General features: G+C 43.4%; 3 protein-coding genes and 1 non-coding gene across 4 annotated transcripts in view; 2 read left to right on the top strand and 2 right to left on the bottom strand.

Moving 5' to 3' along the window:
- terb1 (telomere repeat binding bouquet formation protein 1) overlaps positions 1–8668 on the bottom strand; it is a 29950-nt gene extending 21282 nt beyond the window's left edge. Inside the window, exons 1-8 of the mRNA XM_076298889.1 lie at positions 8659–8668; positions 8088–8198; positions 7734–7862; positions 7438–7566; positions 3638–3698; positions 3264–3376; positions 1626–1754; positions 1172–1324 (exon numbers count right to left, since the gene is read on the bottom strand). Coding sequence (XP_076155004.1) covers positions 1172–1324; positions 1626–1754; positions 3264–3376; positions 3638–3698; positions 7438–7566; positions 7734–7862; positions 8088–8198; positions 8659–8668 — 835 coding nt within the window. The remainder of the gene's footprint in view (positions 1–1171; positions 1325–1625; positions 1755–3263; positions 3377–3637; positions 3699–7437; positions 7567–7733; positions 7863–8087; positions 8199–8658) is intronic.
- A 1512-nt stretch (positions 8669–10180) lies between these two features.
- pdp2 (putative pyruvate dehydrogenase phosphatase isoenzyme 2) lies at positions 10181–16264 on the top strand. Its single transcript, XM_076268978.1, has 3 exons — positions 10181–10229; positions 10909–11860; positions 14512–16264. Exons 2-3 carry the CDS (start codon positions 10952–10954, stop codon positions 15238–15240), a joined length of 1638 nt encoding a protein of 545 aa, XP_076125093.1. The 5' UTR covers positions 10181–10229; positions 10909–10951; the 3' UTR covers positions 15241–16264.
- Positions 16265–17218: 954 nt separating this feature from the next.
- On the bottom strand, positions 17219–22205 carry mapda (N6-Methyl-AMP deaminase). Its single transcript, XM_076301376.1, has 10 exons — positions 22017–22205; positions 21655–21785; positions 20814–20874; positions 20647–20734; positions 20483–20564; positions 20046–20172; positions 19820–19900; positions 19365–19503; positions 18931–19031; positions 17219–18505 (listed from the first exon to the last, which is right to left on the bottom strand). The coding sequence occupies exons 1-10, from the start codon at positions 22056–22058 to the stop codon at positions 18302–18304; spliced, it is 1056 nt and encodes a 351-aa protein (XP_076157491.1). The 5' UTR covers positions 22059–22205; the 3' UTR covers positions 17219–18301.
- Positions 21048–21236, top strand: LOC143110267 (U2 spliceosomal RNA). The gene has a single exon (XR_012984101.1). It is a non-coding gene; the product is annotated as a U2 spliceosomal RNA (small nuclear RNA).
- Positions 22206–23647: the final 1442 nt, after the last annotated feature.

Below are 23647 nucleotides of genomic sequence, written 5' to 3'. Positions count from 1 at the left end.
TGAGAAGAAATAAGGGTGATGATGTCATTAAAAAAATGACAAGGTATAGTGCTGCAGAGATATCAACCTGAATTAGCATGCTAAATTACTAGCCACAGCCCGACAGGTGTCATAATACCAGTTTCGGCCATGGGAGGCGGTATAAGGGCAACATAACCGCCAGCCAAACTGCAATACACGTTTCTTGGTTGTTACTCTAGGGTAGACCAACTTATTTTCGGAGGTATACTGCCCCCATCTTTTATGGAATGTGGAGTAAGAATTGATTTTTTGGCGGACATTACACATGGCACCTTTTTATGCGGATGAGGCAACAATATCTCGAATGTTCTGATTCGTTTACTTTGATGAGGAAATAGTCTTGCAAACTTGATTTTGTAGATTTTACTTGGTGTTGAATTGCATATTAATAAGAAAAAAATTCTCCCCTTTAAACACTTTTGGCCTGAAGTAATTAAATAAGAGTGTAAGTTAAAGCCTTTCTACAATATTGCTGCAGTAGAAAAGAACAGCAATGGCTAGTCAGCAATGGTCAGGGATGGTACTGAAATATCGTTTTGTTCATCAGGAAAACTCAATCTCAATCAAGAACACTCGCAATTCGCCTTATTCACATGGCGGCCATTGGCCGCTAAAACAAGGCTACAGGGTACACAAATCATAGGATTGTTATGTTATATGCATTTACCTGTAGGTGGCATTAATTATATAGTAAGTGTACCCTGTAGCCTCGTTTTGGTTGAAACAATGGCCGCTTTGTGAATAAGGCGAATACTCCCTTTACTTTGCTGTTTGCATCTTTTTGTACATTAAAAACCAATAGGTCGCGACCGCAAAAGGGGTGCTATCTCTATAGGTAGATATGAACAACGTATGACTTATGGCCTGAAAAAAGTTCAGTCAAATATTTTTTTTTCACTTTAATCCCTGGTGTATGTGTATGTGGGTGTTTGTGGTGTGCATGTGTATGTATGGGTGTTTGTGGTGTGCATGTGTATGTATTGGTGTGTGTGTGTGTGTGTGTGTGTGTGGGTGGGTGTTTGTGGTATGCATGTGTATGTATGGGTGTGTGTGTGTGCGTGCGTGTGTGTGTGTGTGTGTGTGTGTGGATGTTTGTGGTATGCATGTGTATGTATGGGTGTGTGTGTGTGTGTGTGTGTGTGTGTCTTACGGTTGTCTGTGACACAGGCGGCCAGTGTCTTGGTGAGCATGATGGCCATGCTGCATGCTGGGGGGCTCTTTACACTCTCAGGTACCAGATCAGCCAGGCTCACACACAACGTCCCCAGCCCACCCACCGACGAGAAGTACTCTTGAGCACACACTAGAACACACACACACACACACGCACGTGCACACAAACACACATGCACACAAACACACACAGTGAAAACAGCCAGTAAAATGTATGTCTTTATTCTCTTCAGCTAAAAGGCGCCCCCTGCAGGCTAATATGATATTTCCACTACAACACATGAGGAGGAGTCCCATTCATCAACTACACATGCCACCACGTGACAAAATACTCAATTCAATCAAGAGAAAGAAAAACAGAGAGAGGAGAACAGGGAAGGCACACACACACACACACACACACACACACACACACACACACACACTCTTACTGTTGTTGTGCAGCGTCATGGCGATGAAGGAGCAGAGGGGCTGGAGCAGTTGGGGGCAAGGGGGGCTCATCTGCTGCAGCCAGCTACACACCAGTGGAAACGCCGACATACACACACGCTGATTCAGGTCTGCACACACACACACACACACAAAGACACATGTATGAACACATACATACATACACACACACACACGCATGAACACATTCATACACACACACACACACACACACCAGAGTTTCCTCTAGAAAAAAATGGAGGTTTCGTTTTCCGGACATTTTGATGATATGCCGGTCAAATATCCTATTATCGCTTCTTAATTAGTCAAATTGAGGAAAACTGGAGACAGGCTATGTAGCTTAAAGAATGGCATAATCAGGCTGTATAGAATGCAACATGTTCATTAGCCTAACTTAAACATGCCTAACAAGATCTAGCCAATATCTTTTCATGGACAGCAAGAGTCCGCTTCGTTCGTTGTTTTAAAAAGGCTACGTTGTTTGTTGCTGCTACCCACGTTATCTCCAGTGGTGACTGTTTAACTTACACAGATGCGCACACACAAGAATGAGGTTCAATGATACCGTTTAATTGTGCCAGAAATTATCCGCGGACCGGTAATCTCCTCGTCGAGTAGGCCCTAACCCTGCAGATCATAGACAGAGAACGCATAGGCCTACTGTATGCTTTGGGTAAAGAACACTTTGCATGTCCAGTGTACACGGAGAATGACAGTGTCTTGGAGCGGCCGCACCCCCCCCCCCCCCAACTCCACTTCCAATGTCACTGATTCCGACATACGCCCGACACTTCTGCTTTTTATCTGGTGGTGGTGGAGTTGACCGGACATCTGAGGCTTCAGACGTTACCAATTTATCATCCATCGCGTCTGGCCTCTGAAAAAACTGTTAAGGCTAGTCTGCCTGGGCCTGCATGTTTGAACCGCCTCACTCATTTGTTCGTTGTTTAACATGGAAGTTTTAAGCGTGCGCTTCCTATTTGAAATGCAGCATAGGCTATGCGTGTTGTTTAATAGCTTACTTTTCAAACGGTAGAGCCTGTTCATTTAAAAACATAGCCAGAGGACGTATAATATAGGCTTACATATTAAGGCTTATTCTCAAATTCAGATTGCGTTAGGGGACGGGATTATTAGCCAATTTCAATCGGACAATTTGACCGGAGAGATTTAATTTTGTCGGACATTTCATTTTTTTCCCGGCCAATGGAAAACCTGACACACACACAGACACATGTATGAACACATACATACACACACACACATGAACACATTCATACACACACACACACACACACACACAGATACGGATGAACACATATATACACCCATGCATTCATACATACACACACACACACAAACACACTTACCAAGAAACAGAAATACACATACACAGGTACACATATGAACATGCACAGACATTCACAGACATCCTTCTGAATGTCTGGGAATTGTGGGAACATTTTTGGCAACATGTGGCACTCTTCTGGGACTGTGATACATTACTGTAGTTGTTGATAGTTGATGTTGTTGATGTGTGTGTGTGTGTGTGTGTGTGTGTGTGTGTGTGTGTGTGTGTGAGTGTGTTTGCGTGTGTGTGTGTGAATGATTGAGCGCACCATTCTGGGGATTGTTGACACAGCCACACAAGGCACTGGACACAGCGGTCCAGAGCTGTGTCATCTGAGTTTCTCCCACAGCCTTGGCCTCAGAGGAGAGAGGGAAGCTCCACCTACACACACACACACACACACACACACACACACACACACACACACACACACACACAGACCATCAAACTTACAAATAAAAAGTCCTGCATTGCACTACTATAAAATATATAGCAGATATTAAGGTAGAAATGTGAGATAAAAGGTATGTGTATGTGCTTCTACTACTGTACCCTGTGCCTGTGACTGTGTGCATGCATAATTGTGTGTGCTCAGGACTACACTGCAGGTTGTACCTGCATGACCCTAAAGCGCCCTTGTACCTGAAAAGATTCAGCAGCACATGGATGCAGTCTGAAGTGTGAGCAAACTCCTGTCCCAACCCTGGAACACAGGACACACAGTAAACACAGGACACACTGTAAACACAGGACACACTGTAAACACAGGACACACTGTAAACACAAGACACACTGTAAACACAAGACACACATTAAACACAGGACACACTGTAAACACAGGACACACTGTAAAGACACACATTAAACACAGGACACACTGTAAACACAAGACACACATTAAACACAGGACACACTGTAAACATAGCAAACTCTTGCCCTGACCCTGGAACACAGGATACATATGAAACACAGCGCCCTAGGAGAAGTGTGCATGGACAATTAAATATCTTGTGGATAGGGTCTTGTGAATAGCTGTTTGCTGCATAGCTATTTGAATAGTAATACCCCTACTCAGCTCCTGAACATGGACCTGACACCGGAACCTTAACATACAGGAAATAACAGGGGGACAGGGCACCCTAAAAGCCTCATAAACTAAAACCCCAAATCCCCAATAACATCAATGCACTATGTTCCCCCACAGTAATGACAGGGTTGGGCAAAAATACATAAAAAATCATTTTAAAATAAAATATAAAATACCCTAATTTTAAGTGTATCAAAATAAACTACACAATACAGTCGCCATGCCATGTATCAAAATAAAATATAGAATTTTTGCATTTGTATTGAAAATATAAAAAAAACCCTCAATAAATGGAACATGAAATCACTTTCCAAACCTTCCATATCTGTCTATTTAATCTATTATGAACTTGTCAAGTTGTACAAAGTGGAGACAAGTGCCTGACATTGTCAATGCATGCCCAGATTGCTTGCTATTGCACTGTGTAACGCTGTTGATCAGGAAGGATCGTGACCCTTTTAGTTGATTTTTTAACTAACTGGGGAATTGGGTAAATGGTAAATATGATTTTCTCATTGTGTTGCTTTATGTGATACATGGGGGAACTTGTTGAGCAATATTGAAGGTTAACCACACGACCTGTTCCATGTGTGTTTTCCGATTAACTGATTAAAGAAGCCCTATGCAAGTCTGGTTATTCCTTCGCTGTTTCTGGGTTTTTCGCCTGATTTGGGCTCGCATTTTTCACGACATAGCTCCCCCTGCAGCTTCGGTAGCAAGTGACTGCTACGCTAAACCCCCACTAGGTAGCGAGCTAGCTATCAAGAAACCAAGCTAAACACATACAGGGCTCACAATAAAACGGTTGAGCAAACACATTGTTCAAGAGACTATCAAACCACATTACAAAAACGAAGTTCACCTAAGGATAGGCTACTTTCAACAGCAACAAAGCCAAGTCGGAGTCCGTTTTGTAGTCTTCTTAGAAACTACAATCTGACTAGATTTTCGAGGCCTTCCGCTGAGTAACATCCGGATTTCTTTGGTCCGGGACCAGAAAGTTGCAGATTCGTTTTTTCCGCGGAGAAGCACTACGGGGAGACGAAGCACCCACCAAACGACCCAAAAGGTGTTGTAGAACCATCAGAACAACTCCCAACCTGCATAGTTAAGGTAATTTTTGCTAAAATTGTTGCATAGGGCTTCTTTAAGAAACTGATGAGTAGGCCTAAAGTTCCAAGAAACTTGATGTTGGTGTGAGAGGGAGTGTATGGGTGTGTGAGCAACCTACAATTACTCATCTTGCACTGGATCATCTTCCTGAATCTCAATATTCTGATCACAACAAGTCTGGGAAAATGACTAAGTCAGCACCAGTCAGAGGCTACATTCATTGTTTTGCACTTTTATGATGTCATGACATCACCAAAAGTAGCCCTATTGGTTTTACCAAAAATATTTGCCAGTATTTGTAAACTACAAAAATACCCACCTATGAAGTATTTGATACAAAATACGAAGCCATTTTCTTCAACCCAATACAATACAAATGACAAAATACTAGGGATGTAACCGTATGAAAATTTAACCTCACGGTTATAGTGACCAAAATTATCACGGTTTTCGGTATTATCACGGTATTTCTAAAAGTGTGTTCGATATGTTCAGAAAGCACTGATGGGCCTACACAAGCTGAAATAGTTTCAAAAAGTGTCCCGTTCACTTTTTTCTTCATGTTAAATTGGCTATGTGCTTATAGCTTAACTTACCCTACCATAACTTGGAGTTTGCTATTTCTGTTATTTGGATGCAATGAGTGAGACCAAAGTAAGCGTTCAAAATAAAACTTTAGGCTACTGTATTGTCCTGATAACGTGAGTGGAATGGATTTAATGTGGACGTGAACATAAAAAGAAGCACAGTGGCTACATGATACAGTGCACATTTTGCGGTGAAAAAGTTCCGCCTTTTAAAATCAGGTGTAGCCTAATCCGAATTGTAGTTAAAACCATCAATTAAACAACAGAATCAGTAGGGTACCAGTTTTGTTCCATTGTACCAGGCCTAATGTATGTCAAAAGCAGGCTCGGATGAAGCTGGGAAAGATTAAACACACGGTTTCCACACCGCGGTAATCAACAGTGATAATCATGATGTTTGAAATGAAAACGGTAATTATTATCGTCAACGTTTTTATCGCGGTTTACCATTATACCGGTAATCGTTACATCCCTACAAAATACTATATTCTATTTGAAATTAAGTATAAGTATATAAGTATATATACTTTTTTGATCCCGTGAGGGAAATTTGGTCTCTGCATTTAACCGAATCGGTGAATTAGTGAAACACAAACAGCACACAGTGAACACACAGTGAGGTGAAGCACACACTAATCCCGGAGCAGTAAGCTGCCTGCTACAACGGCGGCGCTCGGGGAGCAGTGAGGGGTTAGGTGCCTTGCTCAAGGGAACTTCAGCCGCGGCCCACTGGTCGGGGCTCGAACCGGCAACCCTCCGGTTACAAGTCCAGAGTGCTAACCAGTGGTAGCCTGATGGCACCCAGGCTAAACCAGTGGGCCCTTACTGGTTAAAAGTTTGGGGTCACTTATACATTTCCATTCCACTCCATTATAGACAGAATGCCAGCTGAGATTGGTTGCATTGTTTTTTTAATCAGGACAGCAGTTTTCAGATTACATTATGTGCTTACATAATCGCAAAAGGGTTCTCCAATGTTTTCTCAGTTAGCCTTTTAAAATGATATCAGAAACAAAAAACAAAATGTGCCTTTGGAACATTGGACGAATGGTTGCTGATAATGGGCAACGTAGATATTGCATTAAAGATCAGCCATTTCTTTCTACAACAGACGAGAACCCTTTTCTGTCTGTGTAATGGAGTGGGAAATCTCGAAGTAACCCCAAACTTTTGACCAGTAGTGTACGTACACTACAGTACAGGCCAAAAGTTTGGACACACCTTCTCATTTCAATGCGTTTTCTTTATTTCCATGAACATCTTTATTGTAGATTCTCATGGAAGGCATCAAAACTATGAATGAATGCAAAGTTATTTAGCCCACAGATGAATATTTGTCAAGTTATGGCTTGCTGAATATGGTATTAAATTTAAAAAAAAAGCAACAGACATCTTTTCAGTTATTTCACACTTTTTTGTTAATGTAAGTACATAATTCCACATGTGTTCATTAATAGTTCTGATGAATCTACAATGTAAATAGTCATGAAAATAAAGAAAACGCATTGAATGAGAAGGTGTGTCCAAACTTTTGGCCTGTACTGTATTTGAAATACACGTATCAGAAATACTGCCCAATGCCCAGCCCTGAGTGCTGATTCCAATTTCCATGAGAGACAAAGATCTCAGCTAGCTCTGACATTTCGAGCCCTTACTGTTGTTGGACACAAGCGCTGATAGCACGTAGACAGCAACCCTCTTCTGGGTCACAGGCACCTCTGGCTGCAGACTCTCCACCAGGTCTGCAAACGTGTCCTTTCTGCACAGGGCCTGCTTACAGTAGGCTAACACAGAGAGAAAAATAGAAAATAGACTTTATATGCATTTACAAGCATATATATTTAGAGATAACCGTGATATTGTCTGTTAGAGCTAATACGTTAGGGACACACACACAAACGCGCGCGCGAGCACACACACACAAACACACACACACCAGAGGTATTTTTACCATAAGACTCAGCCAAGGCACCAAGAATGAAGAGAGCAGTCTGTTTGACCTGAGGATGGGGACTGGCACGGGATAGGCTATGCACAAACATCACCCCTCCCAAATTCTGGAAAAACTCCACATTCTCACCTGATGGTAAAAACACACACATGGTGACGACTGGTCAACTGAACAAATAAACAAATTTAAATACGTTGAACATAACCTAACCTTTTTAATCCGGCAAGCCTATTCAATTATAAACAGCCAAATATTTTTCATCTAAATACAACAGAGCATTTCAAAGTATGTTAAGAGTTCATAAATGCACCTGAAAGGTGTGTAATGGACTTTAGGAAGACTGGCAGACCTTACCGCTTTGCTGGCAAATAGAATAAATTGTGAGGAGTGCTTGCTTCTGAGAGTCTGGACATTTCATTTGGCATTTCAGACACTCCAACAACAGACTTAGGTCAGTCTTTGTAGCTGTAAAAGGGCAAGCAATCTTGTCATTTCTCTTTAGAAAGGCTCATATGTAAACTAGTATACAGGTGCATCTCAAAAAATTAAAAAATCATGGATAAGTTAACTTTGTTCCATACTTTATTTCAAAAAGTAAAACTTTCATATAATCTCAGATTAATTACACACAAAGTGAAATATGTCAAGCCTTTTTGTGTTTTTTTTTTTTTTTTTATCTTGATCATTTCAATCTTGATGATTAAGGTTTACAGCTCATGATCAAAAATGCAGATTCTCAAAATATTAAAATAAAGATTTATAATACAGAGATGTCGACCTTGGATGAGCTCTAATCAGTTCCAATGGTTTCCTGAACCTTTAATCTCAGTCTCGCCAGGGCAATGGACTTTTCTCACGATATTCTAATTTATTGCGATGCACCTATATTTGCCTTCATAGTTGGTCAACAAGCCATTTAATTTACCATGTTCCATCTTTTCAGTAGTAATATGAAAGGTATCGGTGTCCTTGATTAGGAAAAGAGATCTGTTCAGAAGAGAATTCAGAGTTAAAGTCAAAACGACAACGTTAACTACCGTACTTTCACAGCCTGTCCTGCCTGCATGGTATGAGTTGGAAGCTGCGCATTCAATAAACATAAACAATGCAGGTTAGCAGCTAGTCGAGGTTTACACAACTTTTTAATGTTGACTTTAGATTCCACTGTCATACTATTCTATGAATGTACAGTAAAGTTACCGTCATCTATCTACTACTGCACTTTGTTACTGTGAGGAGCTCGGAAAATTAACTTGACGTTAGCTGACAAGCTAGTGTTAGCTCGGTTAACGTTACCTGGGGTAGAGGAAACTGTAATAATACTGATATTACACAGATAATACTTACCAGGAGAAATTGAACAGCTTAGCGAGTTATCTTCAGCGAATTAGGCGTGACTGTCTATGTAAAAGAGTTAACTTTATTCTTACCTCATAACGTTAGCTAACCATCGCTAACAGACTAACGCAACAGTTTATGTAGCACACAGTCAGATGTCTGCTTGCCTACAACTAATTTAAAGTCACATTATTTAAATTCTAATAGCCTCTTTAAAGTGTGTTTCGTTACACTACCGTAAAGCACTTAAAAAAGGTGTGATGGCCATATCAATGGAGTTAGTTACTCTTCAGTCTTGAAATGAGGTTGTTTTAGGAAAATATCATGAATTCTAATTGGCGGCGCGTGCTGGATGTCATGGTCAAGGATGCACTTCAGTGGATTCACGCGCTCCTGACTCTGAAATTTGCCTCATATCTGCACCCAAGAGAAGTAGGCCTATACCAACCGTACAGTGTAGGCTACACACACTGTAACATATTAAAATAAATACTGGTTGACATATTCAATAGGTTGTTTTTTACAGTCTATGGTCACCACACATTGCTGGTGGCCTCAAGCAAGAGAGACTAGATACAAGGAAGTTTATTGTCACATGCATATAGTTACTGGATGTAAGAAATGCAGTGAAATTATGTCTGGTGTCAGATAACCTTGTGATAATTTATTAGCAAACGATTTTGTGCAAAAAAAAACGTTCATTATATTCAATGGTGTACAAGTCTGGCTTCAGAAAGTAAAAGTCCTACCAGAGAATGTCTAGCCTACCATGTTTTGGTTCTACCCTGGTTCTACCTGGGCAGCTCATCGACCTGGTTGAGGAGTTGGGCCAATTAGAATCAGCTTGTTTAGGGAATGATTGTAGTAGGCAGTAGCCTACTTCTATACTCTTTGCTCTCCCGCCTGTATTCTACACGATATTTGAAGTGTGTAAAAACTTTAACCTGTGTAGAAACCAGATGCTTTTTTGTGATAACTTATATCCAATGGTAAACGCCAACGGTATGAGGCGTTTTTTTGGTAACGTATGACTGCTAAACGGTATGAGAAGAAAGGGTTAATAATATGACGTAAAGGAAAAGGCAGGAAGTAGACACTGTCAATCTGACACCTGGGAGGATTTGCCACCCCCGTCAGTGTTGAATCTGGATCTAACAGGTACTGTTTGAATGAATAAACCTCCAGCATTAGTGCTGACAAATTCTTATACAATGATTTCTGACTCTTTCACTTTATAGTAACTTAAGCTAAAGCTGCTTGTTTGGTTGTGTAACTGTTAAATTATGCAAACAAATTAACGATAACGTTAGCTGACAACATTAGCTTGTTCACTTGTTCACAATGTTTGTTTATGTTTACTGCTAGTCTCGTTTTGTTAGAAATTTGATTTACACATTTCATGTGAGTAGTAGATGAATTATCGTCTGTCCATATAATTTGCAGACTAGACAAGTCGATGAATGTGTTTGTTTCATATTACTTTGACTGTAAGCTAACATTGACCTCTTTAAGTTGGTTAAGCGTTAACGTTATCGCCATAGTCTCCCGTTATCATAGTTAACCCGTTACCCTGTTCGAAAGAATTGCGCAGTGTTGGAATTGTTCCTCAGTTGCCTAAGGTTGCATGATAAGTGTGTAGATTTGTCAATCAAACTCCCTGCTCTGAATGTTGCCCAAAAACAATGTAGAAGTTAAGCTAGCAGTGGAAAGTTTCATTTTAAATGGAGGTTCCTAATTCTACTGTAGCCTAGTCATGTAGGGAACTACTACAGCAACTGTGGCCGTAATGTCAGCACTGAATTGTTTTCCTTGTAACGTGTATGGTTATTTCTTATAGATGTTGGTCTCCCGTCTGTGACCTGTTAGACACTCTGGATGGGATGTCGAGCTGTGTGTGTAAGCGAGTCCTCTCTCAGGTGCGGAGCTGCAGCACACTGGTCCTCCCTGTCTCCTCCAGTCATACTGTTCTCCACAGACCTCTGCCGTCTCTCCTCTCCTCCTCTTCCTCTTCTTCCTTCTCTTCCTCCTCCCGCTCCCCCTGGCCCCGGCCAGTGCAGCCGGTGCGCCCCCTCTCTTCCCACACGCATGGAGGCTCTGACGAGGACGACTATGGCCTCGCATCCTCCAGCTTCCAGGTGGGCCGGCTGCAGATCGATAACGTCCTGCGCGCCAACGAGCAGTCGGTGCGCATTCCGGAGTTCGACGGGCGCGGTGGCCCGAGCCCCGTGCTGAAGTTTGAGAGCAACCAGCTGGGCGCCAACGCGCCCCTGGAGGACCGGCGCTGCGCCGCCACCTGCCTGCGCACGCGAGGCATGCTCTTCGGCGTCTTCGATGGCCACGGGGGCCACGCCTGCGCCCAGGCCGTCAGCGAGCGCCTGCCTTACTACGTCGCCACGGCGATGATGCCCGAGGCCAGCCTGGAGGACCTAGAGGTCGCCATGGAGACGGGCCGCCCCGTGCCCCCCATCCTGCAGTGGTACAAGCACCACAACGACTACAACTACCGGGAGTCGGCGGAGCTGTACGTGGAGCACCTGCGTGTGTTCTGGCAGGAGCTGCTGGCGAGCGACGAGCACGGAGAGGGCTTGAGTCCGCCGGACGCCCTGAGCTACGCCTTCCAGCGCCTGGACTCCGACCTCTCCCTGGAGGCGCAGGTGCCGCTGGCCAGCGACCTCATGCGCAGCACTGCCGTCCAAGCCGCCTTCGCCGGCAGCACCGCCTGCCTGGCCCACGTCACCACGGATGGCGTGTACGTGGCCAACGCCGGAGACTGCCGCGCTGTCCTGGGGGTAGGTAGCTCCCGTACACTCATCTATGCTCCTGTACTCCGGCAGCTATGACTGTCCTACGCAGTAGGAAGTGAGACCAGGGCCTGGCCTTTGGGAAGAAAAGGTTCCCTACTGTGTTCACAGGCAATGCTGTTGGCCATGAGTGGGGAGCTCCTGGGGACTTCTGTGACACTGCACATTACATCTGCCATGGTGTTCTGTTGTGGTGTTCTTGTCTTGTTGTCTTGTTGTTTTGAAGCACAAGGTGCAGTTATCTACTTTCTCTCACTGCTCTCCTAAACACCATCGGTGTGGCCGTTATATTTGGGTAAGGAGCTGAACAGATCACATATCGTAGGGTGTCTAGTCAGCATGATAAAACATCTGATCATGACGCTGTCTGTTTACTTTGCCTAGTTGTTCTGTTTGCCTGCCATTGCAAGACATTAGGAAATTGAATTGTGTAGTGCATTGCAGCATCATCAGTGCCATGTTTTTTATGACCACTTAGTTGGACTGTAGCTTTGAATGACTTGAGAACTGTATTTTAGACGAGTCATATCTAATGTCTAATGGCCTTAAAGTGGTGAAGGGAATCGGCCCAGTCAATCAGGCCACTACAACTGAGCAACATAACGTTTTCACGATCATTTTGATGGCACATAACCTCACAACATGATGAACGGCACTACTGCCATTGTCTGAGCGGCCCTCTGTAGCCGATTACTGACCTAGCAACTTTCTAGTTTCGGGTAGGAACACTGTCAATCCAAGTACCGTAGTTGGCCAAGAGTGGGGAACTCCTGGGGATTTCCGTAATTTCAGAGATAGATAGATAGATACACACACACACACACACACACACACACACACACACACATACTGTACATACTTGATCCCCAAGGGGAAATTCAAGGTCTCAGTAGCGTACAGACATCACACACAACATGCACTTACAGCAGAAATGGTAAATATAAGTATAAACAAAACTCCACTGTACAATAGAGACAGTAGAAGATAAGAAAACCTAACAATACTAAATATACAATATAAATTAAATTAAAAAAATTAAAATCGGTGCTGTGTCAGAATATGAGTCTGATACTGCTCCATTGGGACGTAATTATGGGGTGTGTTTCAACCGATACAGGGGGGGAATGCCTCTGCACTCAATTGGATAGACCTAACCAATCAGAGCAACAAAATAGCTTACCGTGAGGTGTAGGAAGAAAACACATGAACCATCCTTCTTCTCCTATATCCCCTCCGTTTTTAAAAATAATTCTGTTGAACAGTGATATGCTACAAACATGTTGGTGTATGCTACAAACATTGGCTAGTCAGTAGGCGATGCAATGTGTTGATTGGCTCTGCAGAAACTGTCAAGACAGTGCCAAAATTCGCTGATTGGCTCTTCAGAAACGACACCAAAATTCGTGTCTGTAAAAAAGTTTTGTAGCTTCGTAGATCCAGTTTGCACACGAAAGATAGATGTAGCACTTCTCCCATGCCTGTAGCTATAAAGCTGTTCCACACACATTCAAACTAAATCCCTGTGGACCAAATGTTTTTCACAAGTGCACAAAATATTTCTGCAGGTACGCATTTTCTTTTGCACACAGACAAATTAATTCCACAGTTACAAAACGGTTCTACACTTGTGCAAATCATATTCTCGAAGACAAAACTCTATTACACATGTGAATATCTTTTCACGGGCACACAATCTTTATGGCGTTGTTCTGATTCCATGTGAGTGCTGGTCTGTAGTGTATGTATGTGAATGCTGGTCTGTAGTGTATGTATGTGAATGCTGGTCTGTAGTGTATGATTATATATGAGTGCTGGACAGTAGTGTATGATTATGTATGTGAGTGCTGGTCTGTAGTGTATGATTATGTGAGTGCTGGTCAGTAGTGTATGATTATGTATGTGAGTGCTGGTCTGTAGTGTATGATTATGTGAGTGCTGGTCAGTAGTGTATGATTATGTATGTGAGTGCTGGTCTGTAGTGTATGTATGTGAATGCTGGTCTGTAGTGTATGATTATATATGAGTGCTGGTCAGTATTGTATGATTATGTATGTGAGTGCTGGTCTGTAGTGTATGATTATATATGAGTGCTGGTCAGTAGTGTATGATTATGTATGTGAGTGCTGGTCTATAGCGTATGACTATATATATGAGTGCTGGTCAGTAGTGTATGATTATGTATGTGAGTGCTGGTCTGTAGTGTATGTATGTGAATGCTGGTCTGTAGTGTATGTATGTGAATGCTGGTTTGTAGTGTATGATTATATATGAACTGCTGGACAGTAGTGTATGATTATGTATGTGAGTGCTGGTCTGTAGTGTATGATTATGTGAGTGCTGGTCAGTAGTGTATGATTATGTATGTGAGTGCTGGTCTGTAGTGTATGTATGTGAATGCTGGTCAGTAGTGTATGATTATGTATGTGAGTGCTGGTCTGTAGTGTATGATTATATATGAGTGCTGGTCAGTAGTGTATGATTATGTATGTGAGTGCTGGTCTGTAGTGTATGTACCGGTATGTGAATGCTGGTCTGTAGTGTATGTATGTGAGTCCTGGTCTGTAGTGTATGATTATGTATGCGTGTCCTGGTCTGTAGTGTATGATTATGTGAGTGTCCGTGTGCTGCTGCCGTTGCAGGTGCAGGATGAGGACGGCAGCTGGAGTGCGGTGCCGTTGTCTCGTGACCACACAGCGCTGAACCCCGACGAGCTGGCACGCGTGCGGGCGCAGCACCCGCCAGCGGAGCGTGACACAGTGGTGGTGGACGAGCGGCTACTGGGCATGCTCATGCCCCTGCGCGCCTTCGGCGACGTGCGCTTCAAGTGGAGCCGCGAGCTACAGGAGAGCGTGCTGGAGAGCGGCGCCTCCTGCTGCGACCTGGAGGAACTGCACCTCTTCCAGTACTCCCCGCCATACTACCTGACGCCACCCTACCTGGACGCGGCCCCCGAGGTGACCTTCCACCAGCTGCGGCCGCAGGACCGTTTTCTCATCGTGGCGTCCGACGGGCTCTGGGACGAGCTGGGCAACGAGGAGGCGGTGCGTCTGGTGGGGCAGCACCTGACCGGGGTGCACATGCAGGTACCCGTCTCCGTGCGTGACCGCCAGCTCAGCCTCGGCCAGATGCACCAGCTGCTGCTGCGGCGGCAGGCACGGGCGGCGCCTGCCCTGGACCAGAACGTGGCCACGCACCTGATCCGCCACGCGCTTGGCACCAACGAGTACGGCGAACTGGACCAGGAGAGGCTTGCGGCCATGTTGGCTCTGCCCAACGACCTGGCGCGCATGTACAGAGACGACATCACCGTCACCGTGGTCTACTTCAACCCCAACCTGCTCAAAACGCACCACGATGGCAGTGGCTAAAACAGCCCATCACGATAGCAGTAGCCAAACCTCTGCATATAGTACACCTGTGTAGGGTTCACCTGTCAGGTTGCACCAGTTTTCCTTTATGACCCTTCCCCTGGCATCCCAGCTCATCTCAGTCTGGAAGTAGCTTGTGACGCCATGTGTGGGACAACATGCTCCAGGCGTGCTGGGAATCATCTGCAGACAGCGTGTTCATGAAGCCCAGATCAGGAAACCTGTTCATCTCCAGTGACATGTACATAGATACTCATGACTACTACTCTGGAGATTAGTTACTGAGTTGTGCTTGATACTGTATCTTATTGTGTACACCCTTTTTTTTGGTTGCTTTTTTTTCACCTAGGACCTAAGCTCTCTGAGGGTCCTATAAAGGGATTAATGCAGCCTCAGCCTTACACCTGTGCTGTGCTGCAGTCTCAGACCCAGAGAGAGGCTCTTCAGAGATACAGCCCTTACACACATGCTTCTTCCCCATACACACACACACACTCCCTCCCCACAGATACCCCTACTCAGTTACCCCTGCTCCCTCCCCAGCATTGAAAGCTCCTGATGGGTCCTCTTCAGCTGCAGCAGTCTACAGCCCCATAAGCTGCAAACTATAAGATCTTCCAGGGCTCTGCATTCACCACACATGGGTAGCCATACTACATGTTAATACAGTTTAACCATTACATGTGAAACCAGCTTAATAGCATTTACATGTCTATGCAGTTAAATCATATGTGAAACTAGTTTATTTGAATTTCATGTTATTGCAGTTTACTGTAGTTGCATATGAATATGTGTAGCTTTTTATGTTGTGTCGATCACTGCCTCACTGATGGAGATTAAGTTTGTATTAAGTCTGTTACGGTTTATTTAATACAATTTCAAGCAGTTAAAGACCTGTAAACAAATCCTGACTTCAGCATTGTCTACTTCTGCAAAGCATCTGCCATTTGTGGTGGCAACTTGTAAAGAACCAGAATAAACAGTCATCTTTACTGGGGCGTGGTAAGGTGGAAATTGTTTCATATGTGCTGTGTTTGTTTCATGATGAGTGCATGTTCCCTTTCCACACTTTCAGCTTCAGAGGTAAACTGGAGATTGTGTGACATACGAAACTGGGTGTGGATGACATGACAGCACACTTGAAATGTTTGCTTTTGCTTCGTAGCACTTGACCTGCTTGAAAACACAGGGGAACATTCGTAGGCAGAGGTAACACTGATGGTGATCATGCAGTCAGTCAGCCTCCCAGTGGAGGGCAAGGGTCGCATCATGACACCCACTACAGATAAAGCCATCACACAACTCATATAAACATCAGTCACACCATCACACAACTCATAAACATCAGTCACACCATTGCACAACTCATATAAACATCAGTCTCAGTCCCTCATTTTCATTCTGCATTAGCTTTATTGTATCACCCATCCAATGCAATACAGTGTATGACAAAGGCCTGCAGGGACTAGCCAAGCCACTCCTCTGTAGCAGACAGACTTTCTGATATAGATATTGTGATTGAAGTCAGGCTAGTGTGCTTCAGAAATATACTGGCACCGTCTCTGTCTCTTTAAAAAAGCCCCCTCTTCAATACACTGATTTCAATACTTTCACTACCTATACCAGAGACTTTCTAATGAGGAGACACAGCACTCAAAAAATCCTCCATAGAAATGCATGGGGTTAGTTTGTAACATCAATATGGCAGTTGTCTACACATATCCCACCCCTTCCGTGGCAAAACATTGACATTGAGCCAATCATGCGTTGTGTTGTGAATACATTGAGCCAATCATGATCTCACCGCTGGAGCAAGATTGGTGTCGTGAAGCCTTGCACACGTGCATTTCTGCCGAAATAGATCCCCGATAAGTGCCCAAAAAGTGTTGCAATATGGCCGCCGAGTGGAGGGACTTGCCTAAAAGGCCTATACCAAAGTCCTTTTAGGCATGTCCCTCCACTCAGCGGCTATATTACAACGCTTTTTGGGTACTCATCGGGCATCCTATTCGGCAGAAATGCACGTGCGCAAGGCTTCACGACACCAACCGTGCTCCAGCGGCGAGTTCACAACACATGATTGGCACGATGTCTGCACAACACAGCACATAATTGGCTCAATGTAGTCACATCACACCACATGATTGGCTCAGTGTATACACATGTCGACGTTTTGGCGAGGAAGGGGTGGGATATGTGTAGACAACGGCCATATTGGCGTTACAAACTAACCCCATGCATTTCTTTTTTTTAAAAATAGCTTTTTTTGGCCTTTTATGCCTTTAATTTACAGGACAGTAGAGAATGACAGGAAGTGAGTGGGAGAGAGAGTCGGGGTGGGATCCGGAAAGGACCACGGGACGGGAATCGAACCCGGGTCGCCGGGGTACAGTGCAGGTGCCCCAGCCAGCCGCGCCATAGCTGGGGCCACCCCATGCATTTCTATGGAGGATTTTTTGAGTGCTGTGTCTCCTCATTAGAAAGTCTCTGCCTATACTCTACCAAGGCACAGTTCTACCCAGCAGAGGGGAGAGAGAAGCACTGAAGAATGTTACCACCTGCTGGAATTAGGAGGAACTGCACCTATACAGGAAAATGCTGTTCTTCAAACCCTCTACTCATGTGTTACAGTAACTGTCATTCTACTGCTAATTCCTAAAAACAACCAACAATGGAAAAAAATATCAAACAAAAAAATATTCAAAAAATAATTAAGAGCACTAATACACAGTCAACTTCCATATAAATCTAAACTAAGGTGTATTCCAGTGGAGGTAGATCAGCTCACGCTGAGCATGTTGGTGGCAATTAAAAAAAAAAAAATGTGCTCTTCCCATGGTGCATTTCAATCCCCAAAATAATTTAATCCCTATATACAGCATACTGTAGAATGCAGTTGTCCACATTCAGAGCTGAGAGTTGGAGTTGGACCTGTCTGATCTGAGTCTAAGACTCTGGCTCTGGCTGGACCATCAGTTACATCTCTGGAGCACGTTGCTGCTCACGTTGGGTTCCTGACAGGCGCTCTGATTCCATAGATCAGTCTCAGGAGAACCGAGATCTACGGAACCGGAGTCTGTAGAACCAGAGGCTTTAGCTCAGCCCATCTCTGTTCTAGACGTTGCTTGACAGACTGGGGGGCGAAGGTGCAGCCTATGGCCTTCTGGGATAGGTCCCACATGGCCTCCCTGCTGAGGTCAAAGGTCGAGGCAGCAAGCTGGTACTCCTGGGAGAGGTCAGTGCAGAACACACCTTTGTCGTCCGTCTAAGAACCGAACAGGTGAGACTGCTTAGTCAAGGTGCTTCATACTATTCATATATACGTATATACGTTACGTATATATTTATATAGTATACTATTTAATCATACAATTATTATTTCAGTATCTCAAGTTTCAAAATTGGAGATTCACACATCCAAACAGATTTCCGAAACCACAAAAGGCATTTTGCACTTCACTGGGAAGCACTTTTTTTTCTTGTTTGATACATCAAAAGTCTATGTGTCTTAGAGGTACATGGTGTGTTTTTTCTTTGATTGGGCAAGCCTCACATTCTTTAAACACCTCATAAATCGCTAGATATTCAAATACCCACTGCTGGTATGCAAATGTAACATCAGTAATGCTCAGATACCTGTGGTTCAGGAGGTGTAATGGTGTGTGTTCACAGAGGGAGGGCGCTACTCACACAAATGACACAGGGATGGCCCAGCTTGTACCAATATAGGAAGTGATGTTTATCATAGGAGGGGACGGTCTGACCCTTCACATTAGAGGTCAAGCACAACTCTGCAAGGGACAAATCAGAAGACCTTCAGAAGACTTTCGTCAACAATTGAAAAATCTTCCAACTCCTTAAAAGGCCATTTATTCATTCATTCTGAAGTATTCTTAAAGACTTCTTGGTTTACCCAGGGGTATGTTATTCTATGTAACTTACCCAGGAGTATATTATAGACTTTACCCAGGGCTTTATTATTCTGTTTAACTTACCCAGGGCTATATTATTCTGTTTAACTTACCCAAGGGTATATTATTTTATTTAACTTACTCTGCCAGGGGTATATTATTCTGTTTAACTTACCCTGCCTGGGGTAGGCTATACTATTCTGTTTAACTTACCCAGAGGTATGTTATTCTTCCTAACTTTCTCCACAAGGCTGTCTGTCCCCCCAGCCTCAGGGTGGAGGAAGGTCCCGTGGCCGATGCGGTCAGGGGGGAGATTCAGCAGAAGCTCAGACTCCTCTGCCTGAGACGAGACCTGGGAGAGCATGGAAGGAAAGACCTCAGAACGCTATGCACAGATACACACCATCACTGCTATGCACAGATACATACCGCATCTGTAGCTCATCAGAGGCAGTGGGAGAGACTATGACTAATCTATCAGTAATATTAAATTAGCATTAGTAGTACTAAACTATTAATACCGATCTATTAAGCTACATTCACACCTGGCTTCTTTCTTGAAGCTGCCAGCGTCCGTTTTACATTATAAATGTCTTCTCAGAAGAAAGTACCCTACATCAAGCATTTTTTAGACAGCTGACCAACCACACTACTGTGCTGTGCTGTACCTCAGAGAGATGCAGGGCCAGCTTCAGTCCACAGCTCTTGGCTTTCTGCAGAGCAGGGAGGAGATCTCGACCATGGCCCACCTGACACACAACGCAACCCATCAGATTAATTTAACAATCCCAGTCCAATATGTCGAGTAGCATTTTTACAATAACAGAAACAAGGCCTAACCCCAAGGATTTGAGCTCCAATTAGAAATTGCAGCAACCCTTCAAAAAAACTCACGGTAGGATCGCCGCTGAGATCCAACCCCAAAACCACGCCATCGCTCGACAACATGAAGTTCTCCGCCAGCTTCACCGTCTCCATGGCAACCTCAGGGCCATTTCGGCGGTCAACGGCCACAAGAAACCTTTGCCACAAACATCAGCGCACAACATTTTCTATCCTCTTTGAATCTTGTTTTAAACCCTGTCTGGGTCAGACAATGATGTATTTACAGTGTAGGGTAATTCCAGTAGTAAAACTAGTCTATCCTCTTTGAATCTTGTTTTAAACCCTGTCTGGGTCAGACAATGATGTATTTACAGTGTAGGGTAATTCCAGTAGTAAAACTAGTAAGAGCAGAGCATTTCATACACAAAATCTTTGCAGGAAATTAGCAGGTCAGTTTAAAAGTTACTCATTCTGCTGGAACAAACTACCAGCATCGTTATCACTACCTGACTTCGATGTCAACACCCTCTTGCTTGCACTGCTGGATGGCTCCAATGATAGTCTCCACATAACCCTTCTTTGTCAGCCCTTAAAACAACAACATAATGATAAAAAATGCTGTGTTGTGCAATTCCTAACTTAAATAAAGGGTGTTCAAGAGATTATTAACCTGATTTGGGCTCCTCACGAGGAGTGCTCCGTAACTCCAGGTACTTCACTCCGTCATCTGCAAACTCTTTGATCACATCTTTGGCGACCTAGACCACCCCCACCATTGCGTAGTGTTAAAAATGAGCCCATCTGTATGATATGGGAAAGGGAGAGAATAGCACTTACCATTAAAATGTCCTCTTCAGTATCAACCAATTGGTGAATGACCTTAAACACTTGGAAACATCTGGGGAGGACAACAAGGGGCTTACCTTACATTCACAATGAGGTCTATCTAATATGCAATCTCCATTAACAACATGCTAACAACAATCAATGACCAGCTATCAATGACAGGTCAGGCACTTATTTTCCATGCTTCTGTCCCAACATCTATCCATGAAGAAAAGATTTCAAGAGATCGCTTCTCGGCCTTTTGGCTAAGATCAAGTGTAGTATCTGTTCTTATCAGTTTAATATCTGATACGTCCTCTACCCGAGGACCATATTAATCTGATTTTTGGAACAGGTAGACGGAAGAGGGGCTTGCTCCGTCCGCTCCACGCATTGGGGCAGCCGTGGCCCACTGGTTAGCACTTCGAACCTGTAACCGGAGGGTTGCCGGTTCGAACCCCGACCAGTAGGCACGGCTGGAGTGCCCTTGAGCAAGGCACCTAACCCCTCACTGCTCCCCGAGCGCCGCTGTTGATGCAGGCAGCTCACTGCGCCGGGGTTAGTGTGTGCTTCACCTCACTGTGTGTACACTGTGTGCTGTGTGTGTTTCACTAATTCACGGATTGGGATAAAAGCTGAGACCATTTCCCTCACGGGATCAAAAGAGTATAAAGGATAAAGACGGCAGACGCCTAGACTAGAGAATGCCTGTACAAACCAGCGAGAATTAAATGCAGATACGACGCTTGTTCTGTGAACTCTCTACGCTCTAAGCAGTTGTTGTTGCCGGAGTATCCCGAAAGGCTTACGATTCCAGTAGACTAAACAAGTGACTTAAAGGACTTAGGCCTACTCATCAAGTGTCCGTCGCTGACCACTGCGAATGGCAGTCATGCTGTGTTGGATGTTCAGATGCGGTTTGCGAGCGATGAGTTTGTCTATGGTCTCAGCGCTCACTGAGCCATTGAGGTGAGCATGAAGCTCCTGCGAGACAGAGAAGAGAAATAACGTTACAACTAAACTTAACACCACAACCAATGTTTCATGAATCACTGAAGTACTTTTATTTACCACAATTGTGTTGGTAAAATACTAAATTATCCAAGGCACAAGGTCTATTGTATATATTTGTGTGTTACATATGATGAGACAACCCGCGAACTTGATTGTTTCAAGAATGTTTGAATGTTTCAATAAATAACGTGATGCACATACCACTTTAGGTAACTGGCGGTAGAAATGAGTTTCATCTTCCATTTCGCCGTGCGAACACTTGGTTTTACAACCCCTTTGTGTTAGCTTAATACGTCACGCTCTAAAATGTCTTGTGTACTATGAAGACTTTTTTTTAAAACTAAACTTACAACAAACAACGTTAACGAAATGTATATGACATGTAGTGCATCACAGAAATTCTTCCTCTATACCACTTACCAGTGAGAATGGTTCCTACGTCCAGAAAGGCAATATCTTCAACTCGTCAGTTCTTTCTTAAAACAGGTTATAGCCTAAGGCTACTACTAGAAAGAGCAATACGACCAATAAGATGTATGAATCAATGGTTATTCAAATACATGTTTAATACATGGTTAATAGATTAATATGAATAAATAAATAAATAGATTTGGAAAAAATGTTAGGCTCAAATTGAGTTCAAATTCAGTTTTTCAGAGTCTGATTTCAAGGACAGTTTGAAGGTTTTAAAAATGTTGTCTTTTCTTCATGTTAGTTTTATCTGGGAAGACAGTGATATTGGCCTATGTCATAACACAACATATTGTATAACTACGTACGTTTCAGTAACACCAGACCTATACACAACTCACAGATTCGTCTAGGTTCACTCAGGCTAACATCAGATGACATCCAAACCAATGTTCATCAAATGAAGGTCAAAAGGTCATGCATATATGGCAAGTTATATAAAATTGTCCAAAAATTGAAAAGGAGAGGCAAAAAAAAGCAACAAATGTAAGTTTAGTATAAGTGTAGCCTGCTGTTTTATCATAATATGGTCATTTCTGGATCATGTGGGATACTATGGTAAGCACAGTTCAGTAACCAAATGTACAGTAATGCAAATGACACAAAGTCTGTACCAAAGTCTGTGATATTCTCACCTAAATCACTTTACCATCAGACCTCGGAGAGAGCAGAGCAATGGCAGCACTGTCAGGTGCAGAGAGAAGAAGTCAGTATATACTAATATAGTATAAGTATCCTGGTAAACTTCTCAAAGTAAATCCTGTATATCCTGGTAAACTTCTCAAAGTAAACGGTAACACTAAAACAAGGGGCTACATTAAGATTTTTGGAGGAAAAGATCAGGCAGCCTGCCGAGAGACCTGCAACAATAAGCGGCATTTGACCATTAAACCACACAATGATCCAAAACATATAGCCAAACAAGGCAAGAAATGGTTAACAAAGAACAATAGCAACATTTTAGAGGCCAGAGTGATGGCAAATAATCGTTCCTGCCTCAAAACCCAGGTTGCTGCTAAAAAGGTGCGGTCTAGAATCATTGTGGAGACATGGAGAGGCTTGGTAGGTATTATGAACCATTTTGAGAGCTGTGAATGCAAATAAAGATGTTTCCAGTGATTGTTAAAAAAAGGGTATGAATAATTTTGGACACGCCATTTTTCACAAAAATATTACAAAAGACAAAAACACTTCTTTTTTCGATTCCATGCTTCTACCACATTGTCTTACAATCTTTTGGCATGTGGCAGTGTCATTTTCAGTCGGAACAAACATATCAGTCAAGAGAAAATCAACTTTAAATCAATATTTGCCAAGGGTATGAATAACAGAGCAATGGCAGCACTGTCAGGTGCAGAGAG

This window comes from Alosa pseudoharengus, unplaced genomic scaffold (genome assembly GCF_046254945.1).
Source record: "Alosa pseudoharengus isolate Yale_2024_CS ecotype anadromous, Long Island Sound unplaced genomic scaffold, YU_APseudo_1.1 YU_APseudo_1.1_scf_10, whole genome shotgun sequence".
Classification (NCBI taxonomy): domain Eukaryota; kingdom Metazoa; phylum Chordata; class Actinopteri; order Clupeiformes; family Clupeidae; genus Alosa; species Alosa pseudoharengus.
This window is presented reverse-complemented; position numbering and strand designations above follow the sequence as displayed.

Coding starts and splice junctions, on each gene's coding strand:
- mapda (XM_076301376.1), bottom strand. CDS start 22,058: ATGGAAGATGAAACTCATTTCTACCGCCAGTTACCTAAAGTG. Junction 21,786..22,016: donor ACCGCCAGTTACCTAAAGTG/GTATGTGCATCA, acceptor TCTGTCTCGCAG/GAGCTTCATGCTCACCTCAA. Junction 19,032..19,364: donor GAAGAATAACATACCTCTGG/GTAAGTTAAACA, acceptor TGTCCCTTGCAG/AGTTGTGCTTGACCTCTAAT.
- pdp2 (XM_076268978.1), top strand. CDS start 10,952: ATGTCGAGCTGTGTGTGTAAGCGAGTCCTCTCTCAGGTGCGGAGCTGC. Junction 11,861..14,511: donor ACTGCCGCGCTGTCCTGGGG/GTAGGTAGCTCC, acceptor CTGCCGTTGCAG/GTGCAGGATGAGGACGGCAG.